The 19,959-nt window shown below is 31.8% G+C and overlaps 2 protein-coding genes and 1 long non-coding RNA gene across 5 annotated transcripts; all 3 read left to right on the forward strand.

Annotated features, from left to right (window-relative positions):
- The first annotated feature begins 7,931 nt into the window (after positions 1–7,931).
- Positions 7,932–10,349, forward strand: LOC132312470 (uncharacterized). 3 transcript variants are annotated; one of them, XR_009483276.1, is made up of 2 exons: positions 7,932–9,603; positions 9,684–10,349. It is a non-coding gene; the product is annotated as an uncharacterized LOC132312470 (long non-coding RNA). The 3 variants fall into 3 exon arrangements; XR_009483277.1 differs by having other exon boundaries at positions 7,932–8,432; positions 9,521–10,349; XR_009483275.1 differs by having other exon boundaries at positions 7,932–8,432.
- A 4,744-nt stretch (positions 10,350–15,093) lies between these two features.
- Positions 15,094–16,641, forward strand: LOC132279995 (uncharacterized). Its single transcript, XM_059782090.1, has 2 exons — positions 15,094–16,204; positions 16,424–16,641. The coding sequence occupies exons 1-2, from the start codon at positions 15,094–15,096 to the stop codon at positions 16,639–16,641; spliced, it is 1,329 nt and encodes a 442-aa protein (XP_059638073.1).
- Positions 16,642–16,737: 96 nt separating this feature from the next.
- On the forward strand, positions 16,738–17,493 carry LOC132280004 (uncharacterized). The gene has a single exon (XM_059782103.1). The coding sequence runs from the start codon at positions 16,738–16,740 to the stop codon at positions 17,491–17,493; it is 756 nt and encodes a 251-aa protein (XP_059638086.1).
- The last annotated feature ends 2,466 nt before the right edge of the window (positions 17,494–19,959 follow it).

Consider the following 19,959-nt stretch of genomic DNA (forward strand, 5'->3'; position numbering starts at 1 on the left):
GACTATCTCAGAGGGATGTTCAAAGTATATCATTTGGGTCCAAGCTATGAACAACTTCCTCAAAGCTCAGTGTTTGGTAATTCCAAATTTGTTTCAATTTGATTATAGCTAAATAGTAGGATTTTCGATTGTTAAAAAATATCATTTATAATCACTTACCCGATTTTCTTTTGGCTTTTTTTTGGAGTAGAATATTGTGTTCGTTGGTTTGACGATAACAATATACGGAGTACATAATTGTAAATTAATTTTAGTTTTTGTTGATGAAATTTTTTTGAAGTACTAAACCGTTGTTTGCACGACAGAAGGCACCAAGACAAAGTTCAGCAATTCATGGTTTCTAATATCATGAGAGAGAAACGTGAAAGAGAAAGATGAGAGAGCGAAGTGAGAGAGAAGACTAGATTGGAATTCTAAGCTAGAGTCCTAATTTTAACGGATAAGGGTAAATATATATATATATATATATATATATATATATATAAAAGGTAAGGTTTTTGTGATATGTGGACTTTTTTATAATTTCAGTATAGAAAAAAACAAGAAATTGGAACGACTAAGGATATTAGTGGAGCGTAAATATCAGTTCTCTAATTTTATTGAGAATAATTTAAAATAAATTTTTTTTACAGGTATTTGTTTGAATTTTTTTGGTTAAGTTAAAAAAATAAATATTCAACCCAAACATAAATCGCTACTGTCTATCTGATTCTAAAATTAAAATTAAAAGACACGGCACGAATAGAAATATTTTGAATGTTGCATTTTGAGTTGGAGTTCCTTGGATGATTAAATTAAATTAATGTTGTATTTTGACATTTTGAATGACGCATTTTGATGTTGCATCTTTTCACATGAATTAAATTATTTTAATTAAAAATACATATTCTTTAATGTTTGTTCACTAAAAACATTGGATATGTTTACAAGAATATTCTAATGGGATAATCTATTCTCAACTTGAGATGGAATATGTTGAATCTGAAGACTGTCGGCAAAGTGTTCACACGTGAATTGGGATGGTGCTGGCTTTTGAAAATGCTTCTGCCACACATCCATTATCGTGGATGATTGCTGAAAACAAAATCAGGGACCATGCTGTCACGGACAAACCACCCATAAATGGGTTTATATATCTGCAAATGTTTTTTTCGAAAAAAAAAAAAAAAAATTCTACAAATGCCACGTTGTGTTGTTTTTAGTGGGTGACTTTGTCCACTAAAAAAATTAGGACTTTTCACAGTTATAGATATATCCTTTTTGGTAATTTGTCCAAACATGAATCATTCGTTCGCTTTCGAAAAATGATTTTGGGTCACATGTATTGATAATTGATGGAAAAAAATCAGCTAGCTTTTTGTATTGGACCATCCGAAAAATGGCTTTATGTACAGCTCTTACATCCTCTTTTTTTTTTTTTTTTTTGGCCACACAAAATTGATTAGCTGAATGCTACAAAAGTAACAAAAGGAATACGCTTGTTGGCGTATATGATAGTCCAAATGCCAAGGAAATCGAATATCTTGCTCACTTGCCATACTTTTTCAATAAATAAAATTTCCCACTAAAATTTCATAAAAGTCACTTATCTCTCTCTCTCTCTCTCTCTCTCTGTATATATATATATAATCGAAATGTATTTGGTCCAATGGTATAACCTCTCTATTTTCAAAGAAGAGAGAAGGAGTTTGAGTCTGAGTGAGAGGAGAAAGTGTGTGCAAGTGTGTTTCTTGCAAAATATTGGTGTACACAAACATAACTTTGTATACAGAGAGTATGCGGAGATGCTACGTTGTGCCAAGGCCTCCACTCTTATTATATATATCTTTTTTAAGAAGACATTATATATATATATATATATATATATATATATATATATATATCTCCTTCCTTGTTGGTAAGGTTGGGTTTGTGGTTCAAAATTGTATAAATTAGTTTCCTTTTCTATTTTGGAAGATGAAATTTGTGAAAGAAATGTGTCTATGTTTCTATTTTTAGAGTTGAGATTGATTTGGTAACTCTTGTAAGTAAGTGGTATAATTCTTGTCCAAAAAGAAATTGAGTTTTGAAGATTTTATAAATAGAGATGGGTTTGGATAGAGAGAGGTAGAAAGAGAAAATGAATAATTGTAGAGAGATAAAAAGTGACTTGAATTTGTGAGACGAAAAAAAAAATGGTGTAATCTAAATTTGAAGTAAAGATAGTCATTTTTTGCCCGTGGATATAGGCAATTTGTCTATCCAAATAAATCTCGTTTTGCTTGTTTGTGTGCTTTTATCAGTTCTATTTGCCAATTGTGTGTGTGAAATCATAATAAGTGGTATCAGAGCTATGGTGGCAACTATAACAGAAGGAAAGTACGTGGTCTAAAAATTTGACAGAAGAAAGAACTTCAATCTTTGACAAATTCGGATACGATATTTACTGATTCAGCAAGGGCTAAGAGAAGCTTTGGGTAAGAAACCGGAAAAGATGGAAGATGCAGATTGGAAGAAGATCAACTCGAAGGCAATGAATGCGATTCGATTGACGTTGGCTGATGATATTGTGTATAATGCGACAGAAGAAGATTCAATAGCATATATGTGGAAGAAGTTGGAAAATCTGTATATAGGAAAGAATCTCACCAACCGTTTAGTCTTAAAGCAATAGTTGTATTCCTTTAGGAGAAAAAAAGGGGTAAGCATACAAGAACATCTTGGTGAGTTTTACAAAATTATTTGTGATTTATCCAATGTTGATGTCAAGTTAAGTGATAATGATAAAACAATTATTTTGTTAACATTAGTACATTCCACTCATAAGAATTTATTCAATACTTTGCTTTATCGAAGAGATACCATCTCAGTGAAACAAGTTATTCAATACTATGTTTGTTTTTAGGTTCCCGCACACCTCATTTTGTTCTGAACTTGTATAGAATTGCAATATTATGGCTGAAAGTCGTTTGCCTGCACAAATCAAATGATATTTTGGTTTCAGTCTATATAATTCCACCCATAATGTTCTCATTGGAATGACTACCAATCTTTTGAAATTCATCATCATATCAACAAGTATAAAATAAAGTAACTTACAGGTTAAATTGATCTATCTTTCGAAGTATCTCATTCTAATATTTGTTAACGTGATTCACCGTGAGTAGCAAGTTGTGACCATATTGATATTTGACTTTAATAATAATAATTTTGTAGAACAAGAATACTTGTAAAGTAAGACTTTCCCAAATTATTCACTGATAAATAGAGGTGATCATTGTAATCAAAATCAAGAGAAATTATAATGAAATTTAGGCTGAACCAAGTATAATATTTTTTCAATAAATTATATATATATATATTGGTAAATTGAACCACATATATTGTCATTTCTTGTTTAATTTTTTTTCTTTAATTTTTATATTTTAACAATATTAGGGGTACTATTGGTACTATAACAAGTAAGGTGTGACGACCTTGTGGGTGGGTGTGCCGTGGGCGGGTGCAAGGCGCTGGCAGATTACCACACTGGGCGAGTTACGGGTGGACAATCCCACATCGCCTGAGTAAGAGAAATGTGAAATTCTTATATGTCATGGAGTGGGTCGTTACAAATGGTATGAGAGTCTGACTTAGTCGGAAGTGTGGCTAACGAGGGCGTTGGGCCCTAAAGAGGGGTAATTGTGGCGACCTTGTGGATGAATGCGAGGCACTGACAGACTTCCTCACTAGGCAAGTTACAGGTGCACAATCCCACATCGCTTGACCGGGTAAGAGAATGGTGAAGTACTTATATATAGATGTGTCATTGCAATTGATATAAAACCTTTTATGATAAAACTTAAGAGCAAAATCTTACAGACTGAGATTCAAAATAGACAATATTATATCATGCGGTGAAATGAGTCCTTACACAAGGTGGTGGGGTGGTGGTTATATACTCGATAATACGAGCTCATGTGGCATTCAGTTGTTGTCATTATATTTTTAATTAATTTCTTAGAGAGGGGATACAAATGCTTTCCACGTTTTGTTGCTTTGTCCATTAAGAAATTTGGATTTTTACAATTATGGGGTCGAACCTTTGTTCAAACATGACCACAAATAGCTTACCCAATGCCGGGTCCATGCAATAACTACAATGAGAATTCGGGCTCATTTCATCATCATCATTAAGAAATTAATTTGGATGTATGCAATACTCAGGCTTTATATTTTTCCATCTTTTCACGTGAATCAAACTCCTTAAGTTAATTTGGCTAAGAAATTTGGAGCATCCACACTTGTATTTCTCTAATTGTTCACTTGAACTACTTGTATTTCTCTAATTGTTCACTTGAATCAAATTGACTCGTCTTTCTCAACTTGAGAATATTTTCTCCATATTTGGAATTTGGAATATGGGGATACAAATACTTTTGATGGCTTGCTGGTTTTGCCCAGCAAGAAATTTGTCCTTTTGTAATTGTTCACACATCAATTTGGATGGTTTCGTATCCTTTACTGGCTTTTGAAAAATGGTTTTTTGGACATATATAGTTCATTATTGATGGAAAATAATCCGGAGAAGACAATTAAGCTACTTTTTCGAATTGGCATGGGAGGGACCATAGTCACGGTTTACAGCACCCGGACTATCCAGAATGGGTTTATGTAAAACTTTTTTTAGAGTGTGTTTGATTTAGTTTTAGGGAGGTGATAGTGGCCCTCCACCAATATCCTTGAGGGCTCCAATCTCTATTTTTCTTACAATAAAATTACAAAATATTCAGCTTTTTATATTTTTTATTTCATTTAAAGGCATTTAATTTAATTCTAAGTACTATTATTCTTTCGTCTATCATTTAGGGTATTCAGTTTAATCCTAATTACTTTTTATTCTTTCCTTTTTAGGTTTTGTGTCACAATCACTTTTTATGTTGAATTTTGTAGATTCACGAGCTCTTCTGTAATTTACTTAATGATTGATAACCTTGTCATATCAAGTAACTATTTTTTGTTGTGTTTTTTGTGGAAGGCTCACTGTTTGGTAATTCTAAATTTGTTTAAAATTGATTATAACTAAATAATAGGATTTTCAATTGTTGAAAAATATAATGTATAATCACTTAATCGATTTTCTTTCTTGTTTTATTTTGGAGAAGAATATTGTGTTTGTTGGTTTGACGATATCAATATACATAATTTTAAATAATTTTAGTTTTTGTTGAAGAAATTTTTTTTTAAGTACTAAAACTCTGTTTTCATGACAGAAGGCACCACGACAAAGGTCAGCAATTCATGGTTTCTAATGTTGTTATCCTGTGAGAGAGAAACACGTGAGAGACAAGGGTAAATATGGAAACTCATTTTTCCATATTTACCCTAATTTTAATAGATCAGGGTAAATATGAAAAAATATATATATAAAAAAGTTAGTTTCTTGTCATATGTGGACTCTTTTGTAATTTCAGTATATAAAAAAATAAGTATAAAAGGGGCAAAAGTGCAAAAAAAAACCCCATGTACTATTACAAAAGTGAAAAATAACCCCCTTTCCTACCTCGGGTTACAAATCAACTCCTCATTAATACAAATCATTGCAAAAAGGCACCTCTTCATTAACACGCCGCATATTTTCTTGTAATGCCCAAATTACCCTTTTAAATGACTATTATACCCCCGACAAAAGTGCAAAAAACAGTCAACTATCAAGAAAGTGAAAAATAATCCCTGAACTATCTGGGTTGCTAATCAAACCTCAAACTATACAATTTATTTTTGTTATTATTTTAAATTATTATTAATTTTATTATTTGAACAGTTTTCTTTTATAATTTATGAGCTTCCATAAACTGTTTGTCGGTATAAAGATCCATCAAACAATTTATTTTTATTTTTATTTTAAATAATAATAATCATAACCATTATTATTATTAGTATTATTACTAACGGGCCAGTGATCTAACAGTATCAATCTCTTACTCTCTAAAAAGAGGTCAGGGGTTCAAGTCTCAGAAGAGACATGTGTATGTGAGTACCTAGGAAAATAAAATAATTATTTTGATAATTTACGAGCTTGTAAAAATTGTTTATAGGTACGTATATGGATCCATTAAACCAACTAGGACCAAAAAAAAATATTATTTTGATAATTTATAAGCTTGAAAAAATTGTTATTTTGATAATTTATGAGCTTGCAAAAATTGTTTATAGGTAACGTATATGGATCCACCAAGCAACTAATTAATTATTTTATTTTTGTTTTAATCTTAAATTATTATTGTTACTACTACCACTACTAGTACTATTATTATTATTAGTTATTATTATTTTATTGTTATTATTATTATTCTTATTGTTAATTCGTAGAGGTTCTAAAAGTGATTCACATATCTTTCAACTAAGTAATTTATTTTTGTTATTTTACTATTATTATTATTATTATTATTATTATTACTAGTACTAGTACTAAAATTATTAGTTATTATTAATATTATTATTATGCAAAATTGCAAAAAAAAAAAAAAAAAAAAAAAAAAAAAAAAAAAAAAAAAAAAAAATCTTCTAAACTATTGATTAGTTGGAAGATGGCCCATGAAGAGTATTATGGGTATTGTTCATTTTTTATATTTTATAACTTTTATATAAATTAATAAGAGGGTGTATTTTGGTAATTTTAACCATCGGGGCACCGAAAAATGTGGTCCAGTGATCGAGAGGGTCATTTCTGCAACGCTTTGTATAGATGAAGGGTTGATTTGCAATCCAAAATAGTCTAGGAGGTTATTTTTCACTTTTGTAATAGTACAGGGATTTTTTTTGCACTTTTGCCTATAAAAAAATAAAATAAAAAATAATTGTTGGTGCGGCAATATCAAAAAACTTGTTCAATAATTTTAAATTAAAAAAACTTTATAGATACTTGTTTGAATTTTATTTTTTTGTTAAGTTAAAAAAATAAATATTTTTGGATAAAAAATGTCTCTTATAATTTTTATGAAACAAAATTTTTAATTTTTTTTAATTCTCTAAACCAAGTAGACTTGATTCAAATTTGTTTAACTATCGCAAACGCGTTCATAGTTCAACGGTTGGGTTGCTCCCCGTTGTTTGGAGTTTGTTTTCGAACCTTCGCATCTCTAACTTATATTCTAACATTCTTAACCTGAATATATATATATATATATATATATATATATATATATATATATATATATATATATATATTTGTTTAACCATCAAATCTAAGATTCAAGCTACTTTTGTCACATCACTAAAGATTTTAATAATATCAACTCAAGTGAAGTTGCATTTAACCACCACTTGAAAATATCCCCAAAACGTACCTCCCCAACATTGAAATAATAATAATAATAAATAAATAAATAATAAAAGAGGTAAAATTTACTCAACCACATCAAACATATCAGCTAGCTTCTTGTATAAGACCATCCAAAAAAATGGCTTATGTACAGCTCTTACATCCATATTTTTTTTGCCACACAAAATTGACTAGCTAAATGCTACAAAAGGAATACACTTGTTGGCATATATGATGCTCCAAATGTCAAATGTCAAGGAAATCAAATATCTTGCTCACTTGCCATACGTTTGCAATAAATAAATTTCCCAATAAGGTTTTATAAAAGTTACTTATATATCTATCTATCTATATATATATATATATAATTGAAAAGTATTTAGTCTAATGGTATAACCTTCCATCTTCAAGAAGAAGGAAGGAGTTCGAGTACAAGCTCGAGTGTGAATAAAAAATATGTGCAAGTGTGTTTCTTGCAAAATATTCGTGTACTCAAACATAATGTTATACTCCGTATATGAAGAGTATACAGAGATGTTGTTTTTTGTTTCAATAGAGCAATTCTACTGTTGTATCAAAACTACCACCCTTATTATATATATATATATCTTTTTTGAGAAGACATTGTATATATCTTGGGTAGAGAGTTCAAGAACGGTGTTTACAACAACATGGACCGATCAATCTTAAAGATGGAAAGGTCACGCTCCCCTGAGAAGTTGGGAAAATTAGGCCCTACTTAGAATGGTACTCCCAAAACAGAAAACTGTTTTGGGAGTAACAGAAAACAGTTCTTTTTTATTTTGTCTGCTTGGAATTATTTTATAAAAACAGTTTTTTCAAAATAGAGTTCTCAAAGTAGCAGTTTCCTAAGAACAGCTCAGAGTTGTTTTTGCTGTTTTAGAGAACATGCGGAGAACATTATTCTCCACTTAAAAAAGCGGTCCGTACATTTAATAACCTATATCGTTTATAACAGTTTTGCGCCTCCTCTCTGCAACCCATCTTCTCTCTCTTAAACCTCTCTGCAACGACATCTTCTTTCTCTTCAACCTCTCCACAACTAAGAGAAGGTGGATCTGACTCTTGATAGATTGTTATTTACACAAAGAGAAGGGTGGATCTAGTTCGTCAAGCTCTCTTTCTTCAGGTAATCCTTCAATCTCTCTCTCTCAGTCTCTCTTTGCATTTGTATTGGTATTTTGTGGATTAAAATTTCTGGAACCTTCTTTCAGTTTTTATCCATTATATTAATTGCTTTTGTGATTATTGAGAAGCTTTTGTTTTAATTTTATTTCTAATTTGTTTTGGGAAATATTGATGGATTTTGTTGGTTGTGTGAGTTTTGTTGTGGATTTCATTTTCAGTTTAGGGATTTAGGGTTTTCAGTTTAGGGATTTGGTTTTCAATTTAGGGATTTGGAGGAAAGAGAGAGGAGACAACTTTATGTTAAAAGCTTGAGGTATTGCAAAAAATTATTTTGATGGAGTTAACCATCAACTAACGGATTTGGCCAACTTCTTGTTTTTGTTGAAATTTCAAGATTGATTAAAATGATTTTTTAATTGATTGGTATGATACCAGAGACGGTACCGGGTGTTGATTGGAATAGGCTAGACTTCTGTGCCCAGACATCATTGGTACTATTGGACATTCTTTGACTCTATGGGCACGTTTGAGGGTCTCAACCTGGCCCAGCACCATAAGAACAGGGATTTGAAATCTACAATTAATAACATCTCTCTGTTTCCATTGCGGGTCTGCCAATAAATAGCTTTAGGCTAACAAACCAACAAGATGATTGAGTGAGGAAACAACTTTTCTCCAAATTTACATAAGAAATGGTTAAATGAGTTCTTCAATTGTAACAAGTAACCTAGGGAGGCTTGGATAAGAACTCCAAAAAAAGTGCAGCAGTATAATGATTTTCATTGCATAAAATTACTAGGCAAGTATAATGATTTGTCGACATTTTAAGCTCGTATTGAGAGCAATATGTCGCCTTGGGAAATTCCTCATATGTCCACCACAAAGCAATGATGTGCCTTCTCATATACTTCATAATCCAAAATACTATCATTGGTTTAAGAATTGCATTGGAGCAATTGATGGAACACATATAAGTGCTTTTGTACCTGCCAGCAAATAAACTCCTTATAAAGGAAGAAAGTCTATAGTGACACAAAATGTTATGCGTGCTTGCTCATTTGATATGCTATTTACTTTCGTTTACGCGAGTTGGGAGGGAACGACAAATGACTCAAGAGTTTTTATTGATGCAATTACTAGAGCTGCTGCACGATTCCGGATACCAGCAGATGGTATTATTATTACTTTTGTCTTTTTAATATTAATAATAGCATGCTACTAACCCTAATAAAATTTAAATAATTTTTTGCAGGGAAATACTATGTAGTTGATTCTGGTTACCCATGCACAAAATCATTTCTGCCTCCATATCATGGTCAAAGATATCATCTACAAGATTATAAGGGGTAATAATCGGTAACTGCGTGGTGCAAAAGAATTGTTTTACTATCGGCATTCATCACTTCGCAATGTCATTGAACGTTGTTTTGGAGTACTAAAGGCTTGTTTTCCCATTTTAAAGCTTATGCCTTGCTATAAGTTGGTTAGACAACGACTCATAATAACTGCTTGTTGCACGATTCACAATTTCATTCGTCAAAATATATTAGATGATCGTTTTTTTATGGAATATGGGGAAAAAGATATTAATGTCACTGATGGGGGGAATGGTAACAGTACTAATGTTGGTGTATTGAATGCACTTAATTTATCTAATGATGGTACAGCACAAATGGGAGCCCTTAGAAATCATCTGACAAATCAAATGTGGGCATCATTCAGAAGCAATGATAGATGAAATGAATTTTATAATTCTCCAATGTTTTGCTTTTATTACCTATTTGTGTAATTCTCTAATATTTTGTTTTGGTTATGTATGATTAAAATTAATGTTTGTACAACTAAAAGTGCATATGACACTTGAAGTAATTAATGTAACTCTTTTATTGTTTTTCAATTTAGTCAAATTTTAAGTAAACTTGATATATTGTATTTGTGCAACTTTTATTAAGTATACTTGTTAAAATGAATTCACCTCCAACACTTATATATATATATATATATATATATATATATATATATATATATTTACATTAATAGTTAATATCATAAATTAAAGAAATAAAAGACTGATGTACAATAATTTATTTATTTATTTTTTTAGTTCAGAAAACTATTTTAAAAAACTTTACAGTCAAGTAGTTTTATGAGTTTTTGTTTTTCGGAAACTGTTTTGTAAATTCTCTTAACCAAGCAGGTTTGAAATATGAAAAAACTGAAAACTATTCTCGAGAACTGTTCTTGAGAATTGTTCTCTGAAATGCAATCCAAGCATGGCCTTAGTTTTTGACTCTCCAAAAGACCATATTTGTTTAGCATGTTGTGTTCCTTGGTTTGTGACTATTTATATCAACCTTAATAAGATTTTAGGGAAGAGAATGTGAGAACATGTGAATTAATTTGTACCTAAATAAGATAGAAAGCAATTGAGAGATTGAGAGAAAATTATTCATTGTAATCTTTCATTTATTTCATGGTGGAATTTTTTTGGTGCTCTCCGTAAACGTAGCCCTAAGTTTTGGGTAAACCACATATATCTTATATTCTTATAGGTAATTGTTTTTTTATTCCTCAAGATTGCTTGTTTACTCCTTAGACATCATTGTTTTTAGGTTCCTATGCACCTCATTTTGTTCTGAACTTGTGTAGAACTACAATATACAGGCTGAAAGTCGTTTGCCTGCACAGATCAAATGATGTTTTGGTTTCAGTCTATATCATTGTTTTTAGGTTCCTATGCAGCTCATTTTGTTCTGAACTTGTGTAGAACTACAATATACAGGCTGAAAGTCGTTTGCCTGCACAGATCAAATGATGTTTTGGTTTCAGTCTATACAATCCCACCCATAATGTTCTCCTTAGAATTACTACCAATCTTTCAATCTTCTTCATCATATCAACACGTTTAAAATAAAGTAACTTATAGGCGGTTAAATTGATCTATCTTTCGGAATATCTCATTCTAATATTTGTTAACGTTACTCATAGTTAGCAGCAAGTTGTGACCATATTGATATTTGACTTTAATAATAATAATTTTGTAGAACAAGAATATTTGTAAAGTAATACTTTCTCAAATTATTCACTGATAAATAGAGGTGATCATTGTAATCAAAATCAAGAGAGATTATAATGAAATTTAGGTTGAACCGCGTATAATATTTTTTTGCTAAATTATATTCTTTTTTTTTTCAATAAATTAAACCACATATATTATTATTTCTTGTTTAATTTTTCTCTTCAATTTTTATATATTTTAACAATATTAGGGGTACTATTGGTACTATAAGAAGCAAGGTGGTGGTAATATACTCGATAATATCAATTCAAGTGAACTTACATTTAGCTGTCGTCATTATATTTTTAATTATTTTCTTAGAGAGGGGATACAAATGCTTTCCACGTTTTGTTGCTTTGCCCATTAAGAAATTTGGATTTTTACAATTATGGAGTTTGAAACTTTGCTCAAACATGACCACAAATAGCTTATCCAATGCCGGGTCCATGCAATATCTACAATGAGAACTCGAGCTCATTTCTTCATCATCATTAAGAAATTAATTTGGATATTGTATGCAATACTCAGGCTTATATTTTTCCATCTATTCACATGAATCAAATTCCTTTAGTTAATTTGGCTAAGAAATTTGGAGCATCCATACTTGTATTTCTCTAATTGTTCACTTGAATCAAATTGACTCGTCTTTTTCAACTTGAGAATAATTTCCCCATATTTTGAATTTGGAATATGGGGATACAAATACTTTTGATGGCTTGCTCGTTTTGTCCATCAAGAAAGTAGTCCTTTTGTAATTGTTCACACATCAAATTGAATGGTTTCTTATCCTTTGCTGGCTTTTGAAAAATGGTTTTTTTGGACATATATAGTTCATTATTGATGGAAAATAATCCAAAAAAGAAAGCTAGTTTTTCGTATTGGCATGGCAGGGACCATCAGTCACGGTTTACAGCACCCCGAACCATCGAGAAGGGTTTATGTACAACTTTCTTGCCACACAAACACGACTTTCTGAATAGAAACTTCCAAATCTTTTGGATTCATTTTTCTAAAAGTGAAAAAAAAAAAAAAAAAAAATATTTAATTTTGTTTATTTTTTTTCAAAAATTTTAATTTTGTTTGGCTTGCAAATTCTTAAAACCATTTTTGAAAAATTAATTTAAAAATGTATAATTTCAAATAAAAATATTTTGTCTCTGTTTTATATTTTTAATTTTTTAAAATTTACTTTCAAATAACTGCACTAATTTGTGAATGTTCCATACATTTCAGTTGCTTGAGATTTATCTTAGCACTTTTTTTTTTTTTCTTTTTTTCTTAGCACTTAATTGAACGTGTTAGTTACAAAGCATAAACACAAAATATTATTATATGGTCTGAGGCTACACAGTCATTACTAATCACACGATGACATACAATATAAAAATTTAATAAATTTGACACATTCGATTACACGAGAGGGTGACTATTGGCACCCAACTAAATATTAGGAACACTTTATTAACTATTATTAAGACCAAGAGTGTGATACCACAAATTTTTTGATAAGTGCATGATATCACAATTCACACAACTTAGTATTCATTGTCGTTTACCTATCATTTTAAACCCTAAATTGCCAACAAAAAAGTCTTTCAAACAAATATTACCAACTAAAACACAAGTATAAGGAAGAAGAATCATCAGCAAACAAATTAACAAAATCTAAAAGCGAACATCAAACTTTTTTTTACCCTATTTTTAAGTATTGTGCGCCTACTTCAGCTAGAGATATATCATGGGTGTTTCATTCTTAAAATACAAATATATATATATATACTACTTTAGCTTGAATGGTGCGATCTCTTTCTTTCAAAGAGAGTTATTAGAGCATCGCTAAAAGAGTATGTTTTGGGTATGACTGAATGAGTGTATGTGTTAGCTTTAACTTTTTTTTAACAAATATATATATATATATATATATATATATATATATATATATATATAAAAGGTAACATTTTTAACTCATATTTTATTGAATTTGTCAGCCCACTACTAAAAGCATTGATATATAAAATATTAATATTAGAGCATCAATAGATTTTTTTTTTTTTTTTGTACGCATCATTTACGTTAAATGAGTGACAAGGAAAGTTTATGTATTTTTATAAAAAAAAATTAATAAATTACACACATTAAATTATGTGTGTGTGTAAATTGAGGAGCCAAATTGGGCCCAGTGGCACGTGCCCCCCAACCAGGGGCGGAGGGAGGGGTGGGCCAGCAGGGGCCTGGCCCCCCCCAAAAAAATTTTTTTTTTTTATTAGTATAAACATAAAATATATATATATATATATATATATATATATATATATATAGGGGGGGCCAGTGTACTAATAGGGGGGGCTAGTGTACTAATATATATATATATTAGTACCGCCCCCCCCCCCCCCCCCCCCCCACCCCCTCTTGCCTTGCCCTAACCCTCTTTTCTTTACCTTCTCCTCCGCTGAGACTGTTTGTAGGAATTGATGAATTCATTGAATTGGTACACTACTTAGCCTCTTGATCTTCACATTTTTCGATTTCTCTCTTCGTCAGACTCTCAAATCATGATTGATTACCTGGTAATTCCAATTTCCACAGAGAACTCACATCCATTATAATTTATTCTGTTATTTTTTCTTTTTCAATTGATACTTTGATAGTGTTTTTGTTTTACGTAACCGTTTACTGGCCCGTTTGTTCAATATTTTTCAAATCTTGTTTGGTATACAAATTTTGCATAGCTATTTCATCAAAGTCTAGGGCAGTAGGGCATTGTTCACTTGTTCTTAGCACACAATCTTGATGTTTGCTTTGTTGAATTCATGTATTCTGCCTTTTATTTGTAGGTAAATGACAGCATTAGTTAGCATATATAGATAAAATGAAGGAGTTTAAATGTTTAATCGGACCCACTGTGGGACTTTGAGATTGTTTTAGAATTTAGACTTGAGTCTTGAATTGCTTTATTGTCCACTATCCATAAATCTTGCTTTATTAAATTATTGTCCACTGACCACTGTCCACAAATTTTGGAAGCAATTTTGTTATTTCTCTTACCAACTTTATTGTCCACTGTCCATAAATCTTGCTTTATTGTCCACTGTCCACAAATTTTGGAAGCAATTTTATTATTTCTCTTACCAATTTCTCGATGGTACTGATGTTTATAACTTTTTACATCTCAGGAGTAAAACTGCATAATATTCCGAGGGAAACTATCATGGACTGACACGAAGGCTTTGAAAATCTTAATTGGTACACACTTTTTTCTTCTAAAACTTATCTTTTCCTATTTTTTCTGAAATTCACTTGAAATTAGTCATGTAAATGTTGCTATATATACAAATTCTAATCTCACTTCACAAGCGAACAATTTATTTTTTAAACACTTCACAGGCGCACGATTTATTTTTTAGACACTGCACAGATACACAATTGTGGGTGATAACTTTTTTATATTTTAAATTAGTTGTTTTATATGCAACGAGGGTGTAATATTATTTTTACTCAATTATGCTTATTAGGAATTTAGGATCGGTGGTTTAAATTACAATGTAAAACCCTCGGTATTAAAAGGTTATATTTGAATTACCCTCTTTAGGTACAGTGTTATACGATGGTGAAGCCAAAAAGAACTATTGATTGTTTTTTTCAAAAAAATGATGTGCCTTCCGTGACTTCCGCCTCTAATGTCGATGTTTCGATTCATGATAACCAGCATCCTTCAAAATCTCTAAGAGTTGAACATACAAAAGTTGATCCTACCTTTTTAGAACGTGATCCGGGATTACGTTGTCAAATATGGGATTATCCTGTTGACGAACGTGATGAAGTTCGACGAGCTTATATCAAAGCGAAACCATATCAAATTGTGCTTTCAGTATATCCGCTTTCTGGATCGGAAAAGCATCGTCGTCGATTTCAATTATCTTGGTTTAAATTATTTCCTACCTGGTTAGAGTATTCTCCTTCAAAGGATGCTGCATATTGCTTACCTTGCTTTCTTTTTGGAGTGAAACCAACGGGGCGTCCTGGAACCAATGCATTTACTAGTGAAGGATTTCGAAGTTGGAAGAAAGTTAATGATGGCAATAGGTGTGCTTTCTTAAATCATGTGGGAGGAAGTCCATGTTCTGCTCATAGCATTGCTGAGAGAGCATGTAAGGACTTAATGAGTCAACCTTATCATATTGATACAATAATGGTTAGACAAACTTCCGAACAAGTTTCAAATAATCGATTGAGATTAAAGGTCACAATTGATGCGGTCCGATGGCTTACTTATCAAGCTTGTGCTTTTAGAGGGCATGATGAATCCCTTCAATCAAGTAATCGAGGCAATTTCATTGAAATGGTAAAGGCTTTTGCGTCATATAATGATGATGTCGCTAGAATTGTTCTTGAAAATGCTCCAAAAAATGCCAAGTATACCTCGCCACAAATTCAAAAGGAGATTTTGCATATTGTTTCTAGAAAAGTGAGAAGTATTCTTGTTGATGAAGCTCGTGATGAATCTAAAAGAGAGCAAATGGCTCTCGTTTTAAGATACGTTGATAAGGATGGTTTTTTACAAGAACGTTTTTTTGATCTTGTGCATGTCAAAGATACAACTTCATTGAATTTAAAAAAAGATCTTTGTGCGGTTCTTTCTCACTATAATCTTGATATTCACAATCTCCGAGGTCAAGGTTATGATGGTACTAGCAATATGCGTGGTGAATGGAATGGTTTGCAAGCATTATTTCTTAATGATTGTCCTTATACATATTATGTGCATTGCTTAGCTCATTGACTATAACTAGCATTAGTTGCCGCATCTAGAGAAGTAATCGTCGTCCATCAATTCTTTTCAAACTTGAACTTCATTATCAATAACATCGGAGCTTCTTGCAAACGAACTGATGAATTACATTCTGCTTAAGTTATGGAAATTGCCCATTTAATAGATCTTGATGAACTTGAAACCGGTCGAGGAGCTAATCAAATTGGTAACTTGCAACGACCTGGAGATACTCGTTGGAGCTCCCATTTTGATTCTGTTTGTAGTTTGATAAGGTTATTTGGTCCAACATGTTCAGTTCTTAACAACCTTGTTGAAGATGGATGTAATTACAAGATCCAGGGAGATACTGATACTGCTTTTAATACTCTTAGATCATTTTAGTTTATGTTTATTTTGCATTTGATAAAAGATATCATGGGAATAACTAATATCCTTTGTTAAGCTTTGCAACAAAAAAATCAAGACATCGTAAATACTATGCAATTGGTTTTGAGTACAAAACAAATCATTCTGAAATTGAGAGAAAATGGTTGGAACAAGTTACTTGATATTGTTAAATCATTTTGTGAGTGCCACAACATTGATGTGCCTGATTTGAGTGTTCCTTATACCAAAAAAATTAAGGGTCAGTCACGTCACCCACAAGAGAATATTACACTTGAGCACCACTATCGGATTGATATATTTTATGGCACAATTGATTCACAATTGCAGGAGTTGAATAACAGATTTAGTGAAAAGGCAATGAAACTTATTACTCTCAGCTCAGCTTTGGATCCTAGAGATGGTTACAAGTTTTTTAACGTTGAAGACATTTGCACGCTTGTAGATGAATTTTATCCTCAAGATTTCACGGACCAAGAGAGGATTATGTTGACATTCCAATTGCAACATTATGAGGATGAAATGCCTATTCATTCATATTTGAAAAATATGTCAATGATTTCTGAACTATGTAGAGGATTAGTGGAAACAAAGAAGTCAAAAATCTACTTTTTGATTAATAGGTTGATTCGTCTTATCTTGACTCTTCCCGTTAACACGGCAACTACAAAAAGGGCATTTTCAACTATGAAACTTGTCAAAACACAACTGCGCAACAGGATGGAGGATGAGTTTCTTGCAGATTACTTGAGTGTCAGTATTGAAAAAGAAATTGCTCAGACTTTTAGTACATATTCAATTATAGATGATTTTTCTTCTCTAAAAGATCGTCGAGCTCAGCTTTTGTAGTTGTTGTTTGGTCTTTCAGGTTTCTTTTTGTATTTATCTATGTCATATTTGACTAGATATAGACCAAGTATTATTTTGTAAACAAATTGGCCAAATTTTGGCTAAATATATTTTTGTATGCATCTAATCGATCATGAAGTACTTTTGACTTTAAATATTATTATATTGTATTAGTAAAATTGTTCGGCCCCCCCTACATTGAATCCTGGCTCTGCCCCTGCCCCCAACCCCTCCAATGTGGCTCCGTTCGCTATATGTATACCCATGCCATCTCCCTTCTATGTCAAGGCAACTCTTCCTAGTAGCTGACAGCCTTTCCCATCTTTTCTTTTTTGGTATGTAAGTATTTTCCATCTCCAACCTTTTTCTTTTCTATGTTTTATTTTTCCCTATTGATCCTCGAAAAGTTACATATCAGCAGTAAATTATATATAGCCAGAGGTGAGTAAGCAGTAGTTCTTCATCTTCAAGTATGCTTTTCTTGAGTTGTTGGTGTCTTCACGATAAGCTCCCAAGGATTATTATTTGATTGAACTAATGGAAGCACACCTTCAATAAATAAGTACGGTGTCTAGTGACCTACTGACACACTTGTATAGTATATAACTACGTGACAAAAGAAATAATAAGGTAAAAGGTTAAGATGTATTGTTTGTTTAAGAAATAATAATAAGGTAAACATATACCATCATCTTCACTGAGGTTTTAAGTAATTAATGGTCTCTGAATTATATACTTTTGAAACATGTATTGTTTTATTTTTATTTTTTTAAGGTACAAATTGTACTCTAGTCTAATGGTACGATCTCTATATATCTCCTTAAGAGTTCAAGTTCCATTAATGACATATTATGAACCATGAGTGTTTTATTTAACTTTGGAAAAAATATATATATTGACATTTTCTATTGAGAATATTCTACAATATATATACCAAAAATGCCTTTAAATATATATATTTTTTGGATGGAATGCCTTTAAATATATTAAAAGGACACAATTGCCCGAATTTAAAAGTGTTGTGATATGCTGACCAAAAGTCTAAATATGGAATGTGAGATAGTATTGTCTCCAAACTTCTATCCCATATAAAAAGAAAAACTAAATTCATTTGCAGTTCCACCCATGCACATCCATAAATACTTCACTCTTCATTCCTTTGGTAAGTGGTTCATTAACTAATTAAGGATCCATATTCCTCAGTAATGAATTATGCCTTTCTACTTTTTCTCAAATTGCATACTTGCTGTGACAACCTTGGATTTTTCAACCCAATATGTCCTGTGATGACCCGAAGTGGATCCAAAATGCGGAAGCAAAAGAAAAAAGGTGACTTTTAGAGATGTACGTCATCCCTAATGCACCAAAATAACTCCACACGAAGCTATGGAACTCAAATTAGCCAAGCAATGAAGCAAGAATGCCAAATCCGAGGAGAAATGAACCAAGAGTAAAATGGTCATTTCATAGAGAAAAAGATGCTACCAATCATACCATTATAAAGACAACAAAAAATCATCAAGAATAGACTCAAGAATCGCATGATTCGGAGTCCGGACGATAAAGATATCAAGTTCTGAAGTTAAAAGAAGGGAGACCCTATCCTGGTTTGAACCAAAAACATACACTACCTTACTAAAACTTGAATATCTTGAGCTACAAGAAGAATATCAAGCTCTAATTGGCACCATTGGAAAGCTTATTTCAACCCGGTCAATTTAGACTCAAGAATTGACTAATTCGGAGTTAAAACGAAGAAGATATGATAGTTTGAAGTCAGAGGTACAGTGCTGAACCAAGAGACACACACACACACCCGTGAACAGTACCATGAGCGCTCGTAATTAGCCCGAAGAGTTCTGTCCAAAATTGGAGCGCTCGTACGCCCCTTGGAGCACTCGTGTTGCTGTAGGCTGCACTTTAAATGTAATTTTGAGGACTTTCTGGGCCTTTTTGAAAAAAACACAAAGAAGAAACCCCCCTCAAAATCATGTTTTCTAGCCAACCATGTGAAAAGAAAACTTTATTTTTCACGTGAAAACCCCAAAATGCCCTTATGCTCAGTTTAGGCTCAAAACGGCAAAAATGTGAGTTTGCACCAAACATACATTTGACCCCAAATGCACTTCTAGGCTGAAACGAATATGCGTGCAAACGTAATAAGTGATTTTGAGCACGCGAGAATGGTCCGCGGCTCCCGGAAATGGCCGATACAAAATCCGACCCCCCGACGACTAAGAAGGCGAAAATGAACTTGAAATGAAAATTTTGAAAACCAAAATTAACAAATGATTGGGAATTACCGTTTGGCCCTTGGCCATACTTCATACATGATTAATGAATACTAATGAATGAATCTCATACACAATGCACACTCCGGTGCAAAATAACGTACTAAAATGCAAAATTTTCATATATTATCATTAAAGGAAAAATTTAACATCTATGACATATATGTGATTTCAA

Source organism: Cornus florida, unplaced genomic scaffold (genome assembly GCF_030987335.1).
Source record: "Cornus florida cultivar Cherokee Brave unplaced genomic scaffold, ASM3098733v1 CherokeeBrave_3.0.0_Hap2_Chr01, whole genome shotgun sequence".
Classification (NCBI taxonomy): domain Eukaryota; kingdom Viridiplantae; phylum Streptophyta; class Magnoliopsida; order Cornales; family Cornaceae; genus Cornus; species Cornus florida.